At 54.8% G+C, this 16,201-nt stretch overlaps 1 protein-coding gene across 8 annotated transcripts in view; it reads right to left on the bottom strand.

The window, feature by feature from the left end:
• KIRREL3 (kirre like nephrin family adhesion molecule 3) overlaps window positions 1-16,201 on the bottom strand; it is a 563,974-nt gene that overhangs the window by 7,012 nt on the left and 540,761 nt on the right. For 5 of the 8 annotated variants that reach the window (XM_037736196.1, XM_037736200.1, XM_037736199.1 and 2 more), the window contains 5 exons: window positions 14,640-14,766; window positions 10,220-10,320; window positions 6,648-6,846; window positions 5,095-5,130; window positions 1,210-1,392 (listed from right to left, as the gene is read on the bottom strand). In XM_037736196.1, coding sequence (XP_037592124.1) covers window positions 1,210-1,392; window positions 5,095-5,130; window positions 6,648-6,846; window positions 10,220-10,320; window positions 14,640-14,766 — 646 coding nt within the window. The remainder of the gene's footprint in view (window positions 1-1,209; window positions 1,393-5,094; window positions 5,131-6,647; window positions 6,847-10,219; window positions 10,321-14,639; window positions 14,767-16,201) is intronic. The other 3 variants (XM_017525128.2, XM_037736201.1, XM_017525205.2) reach the window with 3 other exon arrangements.

Raw genomic sequence — 16,201 nt, 5'->3', positions numbered from 1 at the left:
AAAAAAAAAAAAAAGAAAGAAAGAAATTCTTGAGGAGCCAGGCACAGTGGCTCACACCTGTAATTCCAGCATTTTGGGAGGCTGAGGCGAGCAGACCACTTGAGGCCAGGAGTTCAAGAGCAGCCTGGACAACATGGTCAAATCCCGTCTCTGCAAAAGATTTGAAAAAACAGCCCGGCATGGTGGCACGTGCCTGTAATCCCAGCTACTCAGGAGGCTGAGGCACGAGAATAGCTCAAATCTGGGAGGTGGAGGTTGCAGTGAGCTGAGATAGCGCCACTGTGCTCCACCCTGGCCAAAAGAGAGAGACCCTATCTCAAAAAAAAATTCTATATATAATATATATGCGTTCCTATAATTTCCACGGAGAGGGTGGTAATGGAGGTCCTGAGACCACATCATTGTGGGGCTGGTCATGAAAGCCAAGGCTGCTTGGCTTGGGCTACAGAAAACGCAGCCTTCTTCAAAGGTGTGCAGGCTGCCAAGTGGCAGAGGAGCAGACCCGTTCTGGTGATTCATTTCGTGCATTACACTTATACAATGTCAGGGCCAGATGGGGTCATCAGAGTCATATCCTCATTACAAACGAGGAAACAGAGGCCTGGAATCGCTGCAGCTTGCCCAGGGCCATGTGGCAGAAGAGGTGGGACCGGGAGACTGTGTCTCCATTGTCTTCACCTCTTTTCTGCCATCCAGTCCCTCGCACATAACTCCTGGGTACACACAATTATTCAAGCGTGCACAAACACTAGAATTTTATTGCTAATCACTGAAGCCGCTTAAAAGTTTGCTCAAAGCAATTTATTGAATGCTTCCCCACAGAACCGCCCCCCACCAACCCCGCAGCTGCATGAGTGACCTGCTTTTCTGGTTAGACTAGCAGCTCTTTAATTTTTATTTATTTATTTTGTGTAGAGACAGGGTCTCCCTAGACTAGCAGCTCTCGTAGAGTAAGGATCAAACCACAAACCACTTCCCCCCATCTTTCTACACAATTCCTGATGGAGAGAGCTATGTGTTCAATCCAAAATGCTGGCTGACTGCCCTGCAGATGGAGTTCAGTCTAGTCCAGGCCAACCTCAGCCGAGTGCCCACTCTGCCAGACACCGCACCAGGCATGGCCTCATATACCCCGATGCATCAGACCCACTCCCTGCCCCAGGAGCTCACGGCACTGTTAGGACCCCTGTTCATTGCACTCCTGCTTACTTGCTCTCCGGGGCAGCCTAAGCCTGGCCTTTTTCTCTGTCCCCCTCCCTGAGATCCCGGATCTCCCTCCCGTACTTCTCTGGGAACGGGCACAGCAGAAGGCCACAATGGTTGCCATAAGGACGAGGAAGGCCACGCCAGCTCCTACGGCCACCCCAATGATGACGGCCATCGGCACAGACTCTGTGGGAGAGAAGTGGACACAACTGATGAGGGATGGGGACTGGCCCATGGTTCCCCCAGGATCTCACCCTGTTCCTGCGGGCACAGCCCCTGCCACACAGGCCCCTCCTGGGAAATGCCTCCGTGGGGCCTGGGCAGGCACAGGCCGAGTCCAACAAGGGTCAGCTCTAGCTGGGGCTGCAAAGACCAGGGTGGAAGACACGGGGGCTTGGAGGGTGGAGGAGAGGGCAGAGGGAACTGCGGTAAGGGACAGAGGAAGGAGAGTGAGGCAGGCAGACACAGAGAAGGGAGGGCCAGGGGACAGGAAGACCGGAGATGAGGGGTGAGGCTGGCACAGTGAGCTCTCTCTGGCATCAAACAGGAATGCTCTATCACACAGTGGCCGGTGAGTCATCGTCCCTGGCTTTTTTTGAAAAATGACTATGGTCACTGCCCTTGTTTGTTCGGAATGTTTTCTCCTTCCCTTCTCTTTCTCGGGTGCATAGGGAAGACACCCAGCTCTTAGCATTTCCAGGTCTAAGCTGCTTCCCTGCAGGCCTGCTGGGCATCAGTAGTTGTGGCCGGCAGGTGTCCAGGGGCCAGCGAGCAGGGCTACAGCTCCTCTACTGCTGGCTCTCTAAGGAGAGAGGCCCCTTTCCCGCCATCTCCAGGTCTGCGGCTTCTCCTTTGAGGCCAGCCCTCTGAGCAACCTTGCACCCCTCCTGGCAAGAGAGGCCCACACACCGGGCAGCAAGCCCTCGCCCCTGCTGAGACTCTGCAGCCTGTCTCCTGCCCGAGCCGAGTAGGGTAGGGACAGGGAGGGTAAGGAAGGAGTCGGGGGTGATCTTCCAGACAGCCCTGGCCCTTCTACAGCTACAAGCAGGGCCTGAGCACATGATTTGGGGCCATGAGGGGCCCATCAGGAATAGAACTAGAGAATGCTGGGGCAGGGAGAGCTTGGGGCTCTCACTGAGGTCCAGAGGAGTCAAGTGATTTGGCCAAGGACACACAGCAGCTGCAGAGCCAGGGTCAATCCAGGTCTCCTCTCACTGCCCACCCCCCACTAGCCCCGCTTCCACTCCATCCAGCTCCACTGACTGCACGACATGTGAGAGCCTCCAAATCTCACGTGCTTGGTACAGCCCAGACTGCTGCTGATCTGTGTCCTGGCTCCATCTATTCTTTTGAGCAACTGACTGCCTCTATTCTACCTGTAGAATGGGGATAGTGGTACCAGCCCCTCTGAGGGTTGCTACAGGCTTGAGCTGGGTCAATGTGGGCAGAGGCCTTGGAGCAGAACCTGGCTCCCAGCCCTGTTGGGTGCTTGCTGCTGTTGTTACCTGGGAAGGGGGTCACTAGCAGTTCACAATCTTTTTTGTTGAGACAGAGTCTTGCTGTGACGCTCAGGTTGGAGTGCAGTGGCACAATCTCAGCTCACTCCCTCCGCCTCCTGGGTTCAAGTGATTCTCCTGCCTCAGCCTCCCAGGTAGCTGCATGCCACCATGCCTGGCTAATTTTTGTACTTTTAGTAGATATGGGGTTTCACCATGTTGGCCAGGCTGGTCTCGAACTCCTGACCTCAAGTGATCTGTCCACCTCAGCCTCCCAAAGTGCTGGGTTTACAGGCATGAACCACCGCATCCGACCAGCAGTTCAGTCTTAAAGGCCAGGAAAGTTCCTTCTAAAATCTGAGCCTCTCCCCAGACTACTCTGCATTCATCAGTGGTGGGAGGGGGGCGACTGGGGACAACTAGGTATCAGTTCTGGGCTGTAAGCCTCTTGTTGTCTTTTTCTTCAAAGAGAGGAGAAAGGCCTCAAACCCTGGCCTCTGAAGATGCTGCTGGGAGGAGGTATTGAGGGGTGTGGGAGAGGGCAGACATTTGCCCTCTGGCCAACCTGGCATCCTGGCTGGCAGTGTTGCTGGTTAAACTGGTGCGTCCCTTTGCCACCCAGGACTTGCATACAAAGCCACTCGTTACCTACCAATTAGTGGCCAGGACAACTGCAGGGGTGACAGGGAGGGGACCAAGCGGAGGTGGCGTGGTGGACACTTAGGGATTGAAACACAAGGTGTCTGGGTTGGTTTGGCAGTCAGACTGAGAAAACGGGCCTCAGCTGAGCTTGCTTTGACCTGGATGATTCTGTCTCTAGGTTTCAGTTCCATTAGGAAAGGGAAGCTGCTTTGGCAGCCCATTCGCTCTCTGCTTTTGAATTTGATTGATTTGGGTCAGTTTCTCCCCAGATTCCCAGTGAGTGTCCTTGGAAAAACACGGGGCTTGTCTCAGCGGAACTCAGAGCCAAAGCATGCCTGTGGAAGGCTCTTTAACACCTCCGGGCCTCAGTGCCTCGTCTGCACCCTGGAGAGCCGGGCAGCAGTATCCAAGGTGCCTTTTGATCCTGGCACCCCAGCCCACGTTTCCATGCACTGCGAACAGCTGGAGGAGGGGCACCATCTTAGCTGGACAGCGGTTTTCAGGCAGGTGGGCAGGGGCAGAGCAGGGGGTCCTGTGGGTGTGGGGACAAGTGCCCCAGGGTGGCATCCCTTCCCAGTCCCCGGCCTGCCTGTGTGTATTTCCTCCTTGCCTGGTTTCCTGAGGTCTGGCCTAGGGTGCTGTGCAGGCCCCTCCTCTCTGCACATAGCCTCCCCTGCATGGCCCCTGGAGAGGGACTGGGGGAAGGGGCTGTCCCCGCTCAGCCTACCCTCCATTCAAGGTGGTATGCCAGGCACCAGGAGTCAGCCACAGAGGGGAGAAGGTGTCAGGGAGCTCTGGATGAGTGTGAGCAGACACACGAGACATGGAGACGGGAGACACCACCTTCAGCCCTAGCATGGACCCGGGGAGAAGGCAGCAGGAGGCTGGCAGCTTTCTGGGTTCCCAGTGTGGGCCTCTGCAAGCAACCTGTGCCCTGGGTTGCTGCCAGGAGGGGCAGAGGCAGGGGCATGAGGATCCCACGTGGAGCTCGTTGAGGAGGTGGCACAGGCCAGGGGCCAGCGTGGCAGGAGACCCAGGACGGAGGACCACTCGTCTTCAGCATGGTCACAGAGCCTCGCCTGCTTGTCCCGATTCTCTTTTCTGGTTTTCTGCTTGGGGGTGGGGTCGAGAGCGACTCCACCCAGGGGGCCTGATGACTGCTTTGCTGCCTGCTTTGCTGTGCGAGCCTGGGGAGGGAGGCGCTGCCCTGCAGCCTCTGCCTGGGGTGAGATGATACTTCCACCTTCCACGGGGACTGCAGGAGTGAGGGGGGCAGCAAACAGCGAGCATGGATTGCACAGGCCCAGCAGGGGCTGGGGCCCCCAGCGTCCTGGGAAGCAGTGGCCAAGCTGGTGATGACGTGGAGAAGCGGGAAAAGTTGGGGAGATGCTGGAGGCAGAAGGCAGTCAGGACAGGGGTGAGTTGACCCCAGAGGCCAGGATCCAGCGCTCCCGAAGAGAAAGGATGGAAGGAATGAAGCAGGGAGGAGTGAGAGCTGGTGTCCCGGAGAGGAAGGAGCGTGGGCTCCTGTGGCAGGCAGGAGACAGGTGTCTGGGGTCCCTAGGCCCAAGCTGGCTGGGACCCCTTCTCCTCACTGCTCTGACTACACTAAACCCTCAGGATGGGGGAGGGCAGAGACATTAGTGGCCAGTACAGGCCTCCCTACCCCCTGCTGGGTTCCCACCCACCCCAGCTAGCCAAGAAGTCCCTTCCCCCCTCCCAGGGTCATTCTCATGGTCTCCTTCCGTACCTGCTTCCAGCCCGGCTCCCGACTTCATTTCCGAACCTGTTTGGAAATAAAGCAAGCGTCTACAGCCAGGGCCTGGCTGGCCAGGGTGGGGTGGGACTGGGGATTAGCTGTTTGAGGGGGGCTGGGCCAGGGGCTCCTTTCCCAGTCATGTCTCTGGGACCCCCAATAGATCTAGGCTAGTCCAGCTGAACTTGGAGTTCATACAGACTGACTTAGAGACTCCGGAGGGGCTAGGAACCAGAGAGAGAAGTCACGTCTCAGAGGGGCCTGGGGAGGTTAGGGTGAGAACACTTGGGGGAGGGCTTAGGGTGGGGGCATCAAGGGGAAGACATGGAGGGTAGGTAGCAGGGGACCAGGAAGGTTTGGGATGATGTGTGGATGATATTATGCAAATTATGTGCAAAGCGTTATGCAAAGCAGCACCTATTAGGGAAGAGGTGTTGGGAGGCGCTGTGTGATTTGACCCATAGCTGTGATCCCAGTGTGGTCCACTGAGGCCTGTGGCTGAGGCCACCTGCTTAGCCCAGAATCTCTTGCTGGGCCTGACAGCCTGAGAGTGGGTCTTTACCTAAGAAGGTGTCAGAGACTGCCAGGACTGAGGTCTCCTAGGCCCCCGAGGTCCATCCAGACGCCCAGGCCCAGCTGAGCATGAATTCCTGGTCCACCATGGCTTAGGCACTGCTGGCAAAGGGGCAAGATCTGCCACCCCTTTCAGAACCCAGCTGGCTGCTGGCTGTGGTGGAGCTTCTGGAGCCAACCCTCCGTGCCCCTCCCAGGCTCCCCGTCCTGCTGTCTGTGCCTGAGAGCCCTGAGCAGACGCTGGAGATCTGAGCATCTGTGACCAGGAGCTGGGACATCAGTGCATGGGGGCACAGTGGGGTGAAGCTTCTTCCTCCTCCCTCCTCCCTCTCACCCACCTGGCTGCTCTGCCCAGCACTGCCCTTGGGGCGCAGGGGTACATGTGCCTCCTGGGTCTGCAGGTGGTCTGAGCCCAGTCCCCGGCCCTGGGGATCTGGACAAGCGAGTGCAACCCCTTAGCTTTAGCCTGGGTGCGCTTTGTGGGACTTCTGTCTGAGTGACTGGGTGGACTTTGTCTTACCTGCAGCTGGGCCAGGTTCCCAGCACACCCATGCCAGTGTGTCCCACACTCCACCCAGGCATGACACCTCCCAAAGGGCACTTTGGTGTCAGACCAGGGCCCACGATGGAGGGCAGGGCACAGAAGCCAGGGCCTCTGGAAGCTGCTGGGTGGCTTGTCACTGTCACCAGGCTGCTCACTGCTGTGGCCACCTCCCACTGAAGCTTCGCCTCAGGGGCTGCCACTCTGAGCTGTGTTCTTCCCCTTCTCGCTTCCTGGCAGAGGCTGGTGCCCCTCGCTTCAGGGGGAGCCTGGCCGAGGAGGCTGCTACCTGGCTAGGCTGTGTGGCCGGCCAGGAAGAGCACCATGGCTTGTCCTTGAGCCCCAACCCATTTGTAGCCACCAGGGCCCTGCCCTAGGCCAGGAGAGGGCCCCGCTGGCCCTGTTGTTCCCTCACGGCCCTGGCAGCCCTCACCTTGCTCCTTGAGCCGGATGATCTCGGTGTCGGAGCCGAAGCTGTTCCAGGCCGTGCAGTTGTAGATGGTCTGGAAGTCGGCCCGCACGATGTTGCTGATGGTCAGGGTGGAGATGACGCCCTCCTCCGTGCTGATGGTCTCCACCGTGTAGCGCCCGGATGTCCCCGACTCCAAGACATTCTCCTTCCAGGACCAGGCCTGCCCGGGGGGCGCAGAATCAGGAGGAGACCCCACGAGAGGGCCCCAGGACACGCCCACATCAGAGTCAGTGCCACTGCCCTGCTCATGTTCATGCTCACTGCCACACACGAACGATGTGCACACGGGTATGTATGCATGCACACACACCACACACCACAGATATGCACACATGCATGTGCACATACATGTCACCACACATCATGCACAGCATCCCACACACCGCAAACATAAGTGCACACGTGTGCACACACAACACAAACACATCACATGTCCATGTCCAGCACCCCACACATGGCCAACAGGTTTACATACACCACACCACACATGCCACAAATATGTACACACAGCTCTGCATACACACCACCAAACGTGCACCCACTGCAACACACACACATCACAACATACATATACGACCAATGGGTATACACACAGGTATGTGCACACACACCACACCACAAACATGCATACACAAGTAATGTACCACAACACACATAAACATGCATCACAACACATGCACACACCAGATCACACATTGTAGACATTCTGGCACACATGTGCACATGCCACAACACACATACACACATCATAATACATACACAGCACACTCCACACTAAAAACATGATACAGACATGTATGTACACATGGCAGACATAACACCACATGTACATGCAACACTCACTCCCCCAAACACACATACACATGCATACACACACCATGATGCACACACCATACACAATACAACACACATTACAAGCATACTTACACACATGTACATACAACACACACTGCAACACATGCGCACATTCGTTGTACACACACCACCATGTGTACATACAGGTACTCACATGACATACACGTGCTCACACACCAGTGCACACACACACACATCAACAGATATACATGTTCACATATGCCATGACACACGTACACAGTAACACACCCACAACACATGTATACACAATTCACAAACACATGTACACACACATACTCTAAGGCACCCTCAGAGGGTCTTTCCATCCCAGAAGAGGGCCTGTGGAGCATCTTTCTGGGCAAAGTAGGCGCCCTGCTGGCCCACGCCCTGTGCCTCCACACAAGTGTCCCTGGGACTGCGGCTGCCTGGGCGGGTGTGAGTTAGGACAGCAGCTGCATGAGCGCGTCTATCTGTGGGACGTTGTATGAGTGTGTGAGAAGTGTCTACAAAGCTGCGTTTGCAATCACCTTCATCTGCCTTAGTTTACAGGACCGCTGGTTAAGAGTTTTCAGAGTCGGCCACATACACTGCCTGCATCTCATCATGTGAGTGCCTCGAACCCCTGGTTCGGGGCTGATGAGAGGGTCTGGGTTTCTCAAGCTCGGTGCTGTGGTCACGCTGGACTGACCCTTTCCTGGCTGTGGGGCTGTCCCAGGCACCGCAGGATGTCAGCAGCACCCTGGGCGGTGCCAGGAGCATCCTCCAAGTGGTGACAACCAAAATGTCTCCAGGCACTGTCAGATGTCCCCTGGGGCCAGTGAGACCGCTGGCCTAGAATCAGATATTTCTGGAGAGAAGGTGTGCAACTGTCCAAGAGTGAATGGAATATTTCACAATGAGCATGTGTTACATTTATGATTAAAACAATTAGAGAGTAAAGTCAGTGGGGAGGTGTAGGTATTAGTTTCATTTGTGAGTCCTTGCAATTTTGTGTGTGAATCTTTCAGACAGTGAATGAACTGAACGCTTGAGAAAGTGTGTGGCAGCAATGATACTCTAACAATATCTTAGTTTACAGGATGATGGTTTCAGCTGCTGCAGTCTGGGTGTCTCAGACCCCGCATGCACGAGTTAGTGGTGACCTCAGCTGCTCCACGTCTGGGCCAGCCCCACCTCCCTGCACAGCTGCCCTGTGAAAAGGTACAACTGCCCTGTGCACTGGACCCCTGGCAGTGATCTAGCAGGATTTTACCAGACACTGGAAATTACTACAAATATTTTCACCCCAATAGTGCTGTAAAATGCTTACTTTTCTTTGTTTTTATGCCTGAGATCCCTCCAGTTTCAGATGGATTTGGGTACAAGACTCTGCCCCTGGATCACCTGAGGTCAGGAGTTCGAGACCAGCCTGGCCAACATGGTGAAACCCTGTCTCTACTAAAAATACAAAAAAATTAGCCAGGTATGTTGGTGGGCACCTGTAATCCCAGTTACTCGGGAGGCTGGGGCAGGAGAATTGCCTGAACCCCGGGGGTGGAGGTTGCAGTAAGCTGATTTGCGCCATTGCACTCCAGCCTGGGCGACAAGAGGGAAACTCCATCTCAAAAAAAAAAAAAAAAAAAGACTCTGACTCCACCTTAAAACATTTTTGGTGGGGGGTAGAGACAGGGTCTCACGATGTTGCCCAGGCTGGTCTCAGACTCCTGGGCTCAACTGATTCTCTTATCTCAGCCTTCTAAAGAGCTGGGATTACAGATGTGAGGCACTGTGCTCAGCAAGACCCTCCCTTAAAAAAAAATGCAAATACTGGCTGGGTGCAGTGGCTCATGCCTGTAATCTCAGCACTTTGGGAGGCTGAGGTGGGTCGATTGATTAAGCCCAGGAGTTTGAGATCAGCCTGACTAACATGGTGAGACCCCGTCTCCACTGAAAATACAAAAATTAGCTGGATGTCGTGGCAGGTGCCTGTAGTCCCAGCTACTCAGGAGGCTGAGGCACGAGAATTGCTTGACCCTGAGAGGTGGAGGTTGCAATGAGCTGAGATCTCACCACTGCACTCCAGCCTGGGTGATAGAGTGAGACTGTGTCTCAAAAACAAAACAAAACAAAACAAAAAAACCAAATACCTGGTGGGGTGCTGAGGATGGACTCCTCAGCTGCCTTAGCTGCATTGCAGGGATAAGTGCTTTGAAGAAGGGAGGGAGAACGGAATGGTCACTTTAGAGGGGACAATTGATAGATACCAGGGCAGGCTACCATGGAGACCTGGCAAGGAGGACTCTGGGGGTGCAGAAAGGGATCGCTGTTAACTGTGCTCTAAGATTTCGCTAAAGACTGGCCTGGAGCTCAGGAAAGGGAAGAAGTCATTTGTCTTTTCTCTCCACTACCTTTGTGTGCCCCGCTGCCCTTAGGATTCGGAGTTTGGTCAGAACCCTTCATGTCAGAGCTGAACAGAATGGCAGATGAACCCTGGGAGCACTGCCTATTCCAAGAAGGGAGTCTGCCTGCAATTTCGTCTTCACGATGCTTTTCCGAGGCAGCCAAGGCAGGTATAATTTTTCTCAGAAAGGAAAACGAGCCTTGGAGGTGTGCACCGCCTGGCTGGCCACCCAGCTCTTGGCAGAAGTGACCACCAGGCTGCTGGCCTGGCCCCCGCCTGCCCTCCCAGGAGCACTCACAATGCGATCCGGTGGTGGTGTGCTCCGGATGAAGCATTTGATCTGGCCCTTCTCGCCGTGGAGGGCGTGCTGGGTCTGGGTGCTGGAGATAATGGGGGGTCCTGTTGAGAGACAGCATCCTATTAGGCACCTGGGAAGGGCAGGTCCCTGCTGGCGCCCTCTTGGGTGGGTTAAGAAGTATATTCATTACTCCAAGTATTCAGCAAACATTTGCTGAAGGTCTGTATGTGCAAGGTAAAGTGCAAGGTAGAGGACTCAGAGATAAATCAGGCATTCAGTCATAAACCTCTCAAGGGATCATGAGTGAATGCTTCTAAGTCAGAATCCCCAGAAAATATAAATAACTGTAATAAAAGATGGTGAGTGTTAGTACCACAGGAGCAGTGCAGATAAAGTGCTAACCGACTTCAGAGGAGAGAGAATAATTCTATCTGGCGGACAGGGAGAGCTTTAGGGAGGAGGTGGTAAGCCTGGAAAAGGGGTGGGGAGGTGTCTGGATGAAGGAGGACTCCCCCGCCTTTGCCAGCTGCACCTCTGCACCAGCTGCAAGCCATTCTTCAGATACCCAGTAGAGGGCGCCCTTGCCTAACAAAAGGGAGTTTTCGGCCAGCCGGGCCAACGGGAAGAAGTGGTTGCTGTCCCTCTCTTAAGAGCGGGAATCACCCCGGAAGGGTCGAATGCATGCACTGGCCGTGTTCACAGCCTTCCTCCCACCTGTGCCTCAGGAGGTCCTACAGTTCATCGCCTTCTCCTTCTCCATGTCCATACCCAGACTGCCTAGGTGAGGCCATGGCTCCCAAACAGACCCCAATATTATATCACGGAGAGTAGCTCATGTTTGTGGGTGTCAGGCTGAGGCGCCTGTCTCATTCACCACATTGCTCAGCCAAGAGAGTCCACCCGGTGGAGGGGAGCCTGTTCCCCAGCGCCTCCTGTCCGGTTCTGCTTGTTATCCAACCCAAGTCTTTCCTGTGTGATGCCCGCCTGACTGTGAAAGATGAAAGAAGGAGCAACTAGTTCAGCCTTTGCTCTGCTGGCTTCCTGGCTGCGCCGGGTGGTTGACAGATGGGGCCAGGGACTGAAACCGTCATGCTCCCTTTCTAATCCCTGGGGTAACCGTTGAGCCTTAGATGGCAGATACCAGAGGAAAGAGAGCTGGGAGTTACGGATCTGGAGAACAGGCAGAATTATGCTGGGTACAAAACAAAAATTGCTGCAAACATAATTGCTGTTTATTAGCCACCTTAATTAAAGCAGATTTGCATTTCTATGAGTAGCTCTCAGCCAAGCGAGAAGAGGTACTGGAGACACTCTGGTGACTTCTGTTGAGTTTGATAAGGCACAGGGTTTGGGGCAGCGTGAGGTGGGTGTGGGGGACCCTCCATGCCTTTAATGGTGGGCTGAGCGCTGCCCTCCTTCCTAAAAATCCCTTAGCTCCAAGAGGCCTAGGACCCAAAGAGATGAGGAGATTGATGGTTTAGGAACCGGATGGTTCTTTGTTTTGCTGCTGGACTAAAAGGTGATGATACCATAAAACCTTTTCCTTGAGCTTCCCAGGAGCTAGGAATTCCCTGAGGGGTTTTCAGGATTCTAAGAGCCATCATCAAATGCATCTGTTTCTTAGAAGAAAACAAAAAGCAGGATAAAGGGAAATAGCGTGAGGGTTAGTAAAATTTCTCTCCCCTATCTGAGCCAGATCACTCGAGGTTTGTGTCAATTTCTTTCCCAGAGGACTGCCGCGCTGGCCAGCAGTTGTCCAAGGCTGGGATTTGTCGCAATAACAACCTGATCTCATTTGAATGCTTTCATATCGCTAGCTCCCTCTAGCCCATGCCCAGGTCCCATCCACTGGGCTTCATCCTCCCTCCGCCTGCTCTGCAGAAGCAGGGACAGACAGTTTGCCCCCTGGCGGGTCTGGCAGGCTCCTCTCCTGGCTCCTGAACTCATCCCCCCGCCTCCAGGTGTGCGAAGCCACCCTAATCCACCAGAAATAAACGAGCAGGTTCTTTACTTCCCTCCAAGCCCTCCAGCTCTTCTCTGCCTGGAAACCTCAGGGAGCTTGTGCTGGCAGAGGTGGAGGCGGCGGGGTGGGGGGGATAGAGAGACCTGGAGAGTGCAGATTCAACCTGGGTCAGCGCCAGTGCCCTCCCCGTCCAAGAGAAATGTCCCTCCAGGCCTGTGATCCCCAGGGGACTTTGTCTCCTCGAGAAATCTCTTTAACTCTCCCCTGGAAATACCTGAACATCTAAAGTGACAACAGATGTCAGCTCCTCCCTTATCCACCTGCTTTTCCCCAGAAACACGGATGCTCATTTAACAGCTCCAGGCTTGAGGGCCCTGGAGTGTGCATGTGATTGTGAGCATCCTGGGCCGGCTGGTCATGGGGCCAGCAGAGCTGAGCCAGCTGCGGGCATGGACAGCCCGACTTCCCAGTGCCCTGGCTGGTGCGGGCTGTGTGGAGGGCCGCTGATTTCACTGGGGCCTGGAGCTCTGAGCCGAGTGTCAGACACCTGCGCTGAAAGGAACAGACCGTAGCCTGCGTTGCCATGGATATACGGAGGCGCGATCAGATGCTGTTATTTTTAGCCCTGCAGTGCCAATTTATTGGTGGCGTCCTGGGGACACGCAGGAAAGGCAGGAGGGCTCCGAGTTACTGTCCTGCCAGGACAGGTGGTTGTGAGAGTGCAGGGGTCTGGATAAACTCATCCTCCCTGTGGGGCTGCCACAGCTCTGGGGTTGGGGGAGAGGAATGGAAATAGGTGGGGCGTGGTGCGGGGGAGGGACAGCTAATGGGGACAGCAGAGACGGACGGCTGAGGAGACACCAAGCTGGTTTTGGTTTCCTAGGGAAGGGGAGAATAGATGGGGTCATCAGCAGGTGGCTTTCTGGGTGGAGAGGAAGCTGAAGCCCACTGGGATAATTTGGAGACCTCAGCGGGCCCCTCCCTAGGGCCCTGCTCTGGGGCCAGAACCCAGAAGCCCTGCAAACATTGGTGGCTCAGTTCCCACAGGGACCCAGAGCTTTGGGGTTTTGATCTGAGGCAGACTATGGTGGGAAAAGGGGCCTCCCAAAGGGCGGCGGGCATGACAGAGGTGAGGGGAGCCTTCGGAAGCGGCAGAAGAGTCAGACTGGCAGCTCTGCTTTCTGCCGGTGGCCCAAGCACCTGATAGGCAGGGACGTCAGCATTTGCGTCCTGGTGCCACAGCCTTCATGGGTCTGGCTTCAGCCAGGTTCCAGCTTCTGCAGGACTGTCTCCAGCCATCATCCAGGTCTGATCTGATGCCTTTGTCTCTATGCATTTCATGTGACAGTCATTCATCTACTAACTCCCATTCTGAAAACACTCCCTTGCTGCAATTATTTATTTTACTTTATTTTATTATTTTTTTGAAATGGAGTCTTACTCTGCTGCCAAGGAGTGCAGTGCAACCTTTGCTGCCCGGATTCAAACGATTCTCCTCTCTCAGCCTCCCTAGTAGCTGCAGGTGCTTGCCACCATGCCCAGCTAATTTTTGCAGTTTTCCATAGAGATAGCATTTTACCATGTTGGCCAGGCTGGTCTTGAACTCCTGACCTCGTGATCCACCCACCTCGGCCTCCCAAAGTTCTGGGATTATAGGCACATGCCACTGCACCTGGCTAGTTATTTTTATTATGTATAATAAGACATGCTCCCTGTCCTTAAGGGGGCCCCTGAACACATGGCCTTGTGGAGATGGTGACAGGGGCTCCCTGGCTGGGTGTCTCACATGCAACAGGAAGAGGCTGATCAGGAGCCGCAGAGGTGCGCTCTTAAATTCCCATGAGGCCAGGAGAGGTGGCTCATGCCTATAATCCCAGCACTTTGGAAGGCCAAGGTGGGTGGATCACCTGAGGTCAGGAGTTGGGGACCAGCCTGGCCAACAACGGTGAAACCCTGTCTCTACTAAAAATACAAAAATTAACTGGGCGTAGCGGCACGTGCCTGTAGTCCCAGCTACTCAGGAGGGTGAGGTTGTAGTGGCTGAGATCGTGCCTCTGTGTTCCAGTCTGGGCAACAGAGTGAGACTCCATCTCAAAAAAAAAAAATTCTCTTGGGCCCAGGTGGTGGTGAATGGATGAAAGGGTAGGCCACCCGGAGACCTCTGATGCTTTTTTTCCTAGCCAGAATAAAATTTATTGCCCACCACTCTGAGGGCTGAGACCCCTTCGAAGGTAACAGACAAAGAGAGAGGTGACCAGAAATACTCAGGCACTTCCTCCCTCCGCCTGGGTCTGACAGGGATTCCAGGAGGTGGACCTAATCACTGTCTACCCATAGTTGGAGGTAACAGCAAGGCCCGGAGCCAGTGACAGCTCCTTTGGGGCGATGCCTGGTGCTAAGATGGCTAGGGTCCTTATTCCCTCCCTCAGGCCTGGCTCATCCCAATGAGGGTCTTACCGTTGACGGTCAGGGTCACCTCTCGCTCCCCGGCTCCCACACGGGGCACCACAGCCCGGCACACGTACTTGCCCGCATCCTCCTGGCGCACGGATTTGAGGGTCAGGGTCTTCTCGTTGCTCAGGACCTAAGAGAATTGGCAGGTTCAGACACGAAGAGCAGGTGGAGGCTGCGCTCCATCTCTGGGAAGGCGGCAGCTGAGAGGCAGACCTGGGATAACTGATGCGGTCTCCGGCATCTCAGTAGGATGCAAGGTGGGGAGGAAAGAGGCCAAAAGTTTCCTGGTACAGACAATGCCTGTGGGCTGCACAGAGGAGACTCCTCCAGCAGAGAGGCTGCCCCGCGTGGCCGAGGATATTGCATCCCAGGTGCTGCCCCGTGGGCTGGGGGAACGTGGGGCACGTGTGCGGGAGGAGGGAGATCCCCGGCTGGGGACTTCCAGGCTTCCTCCTATAGAAAACCTCCTGTACCTGTGGTGGCGTCTCCTCTCCCACACTAGCCATGGGTGACATGATTCTGTGAGGGCCCCTGAACCTGTGTTTTCAGAGTCATTTTCAAGATCCCTTTGGGACATAGCCAGGAGTGATGGAAACAGGCTCTGGCGTGAGCTCGGCCTGCGTTTGAATCGCAGCTCCAGCAGTGACCCTGTGTCTCTTTGGTCGGCTCCTTACCTTCTCAGATGCTCAGTTTCTATGTATGGGGCCTGCTGGGATGATGCAGTGGCTGCCACACGACAGGCCACTTAAAGCTCAGTTTCCTTCCGGTCCCCCTGCTTCCCTACCCCAGGCTTTCACTGTCCCTTACTATGTGAGGACATCTGACAATCTCTCCTGCACTAAAAAATACATAGGTCTTTTTGTTTGTTTGTTTGTTTTTTGTTTTTAGACAGGGTCTAGCTCTGTTGCCCAGGCTGAGTGCAGTGGTGTGATCTCTGCTCACTGCAATCTCTGCCTCCCAGATTCAGGCGATTCTCCTGCCTCAGCCTCCTGAGTAGCTGGGATTACAGGTGCGTACCACCAGGCCCAGCTAATTTTTGTATTTTAGTAGAGATGGGGTTTCACCATGTTGGTCAGGTTGGTCTGGAACTCCTGACCTCGTGATCTGCCCGCCTCGGCCTCTGAAAGTGCTGGGATTACAGGTGTGAACCACCGCGCCCGGCTGACTACATATGCCTTATAAGCCTAAGTCCAAGGCTGAAAGGTGGCTTTATTTTAGGGAAGTTAAAACAGCCTTTTTTCCTTTATTTTTTTGAGACAGGGTCTTGTTGCTATGTTGCCCAGGCTGGACTTAAACTCCTGAGCTCATGTGATCCTCCCACTTCAGCTTCCCAAGTAGCTGGGACCCCAGGTGTGCACCGCTGTGCCTGGTGGCAAAGCCGTTCCAGGGACTTCCCTCCCAGTGCACTGCTGACCACCTATTTTCTTTTTTTCTTTCTTTTTTTTTTTTTTTGGAGACAGAGTTTCACTCTTGTTACCCAGGCTGGAGTGCAATGGCGCGATCTCGGCTCACCGCAACCTCCGCCTCCTGGGTTCAGTCAGTTCTCCTGCCTCAGCCTCCTGAGT

This window comes from Cebus imitator, unplaced genomic scaffold, assembly GCF_001604975.1.
Source record: "Cebus imitator isolate Cc_AM_T3 unplaced genomic scaffold, Cebus_imitator-1.0 Scaffold0, whole genome shotgun sequence".
Classification (NCBI taxonomy): Eukaryota; Metazoa; Chordata; class Mammalia; order Primates; family Cebidae; genus Cebus; species Cebus imitator.
Note: the sequence above shows the minus strand (reverse complement) of the source record. Positions and strands in the feature narration are given on the sequence as shown.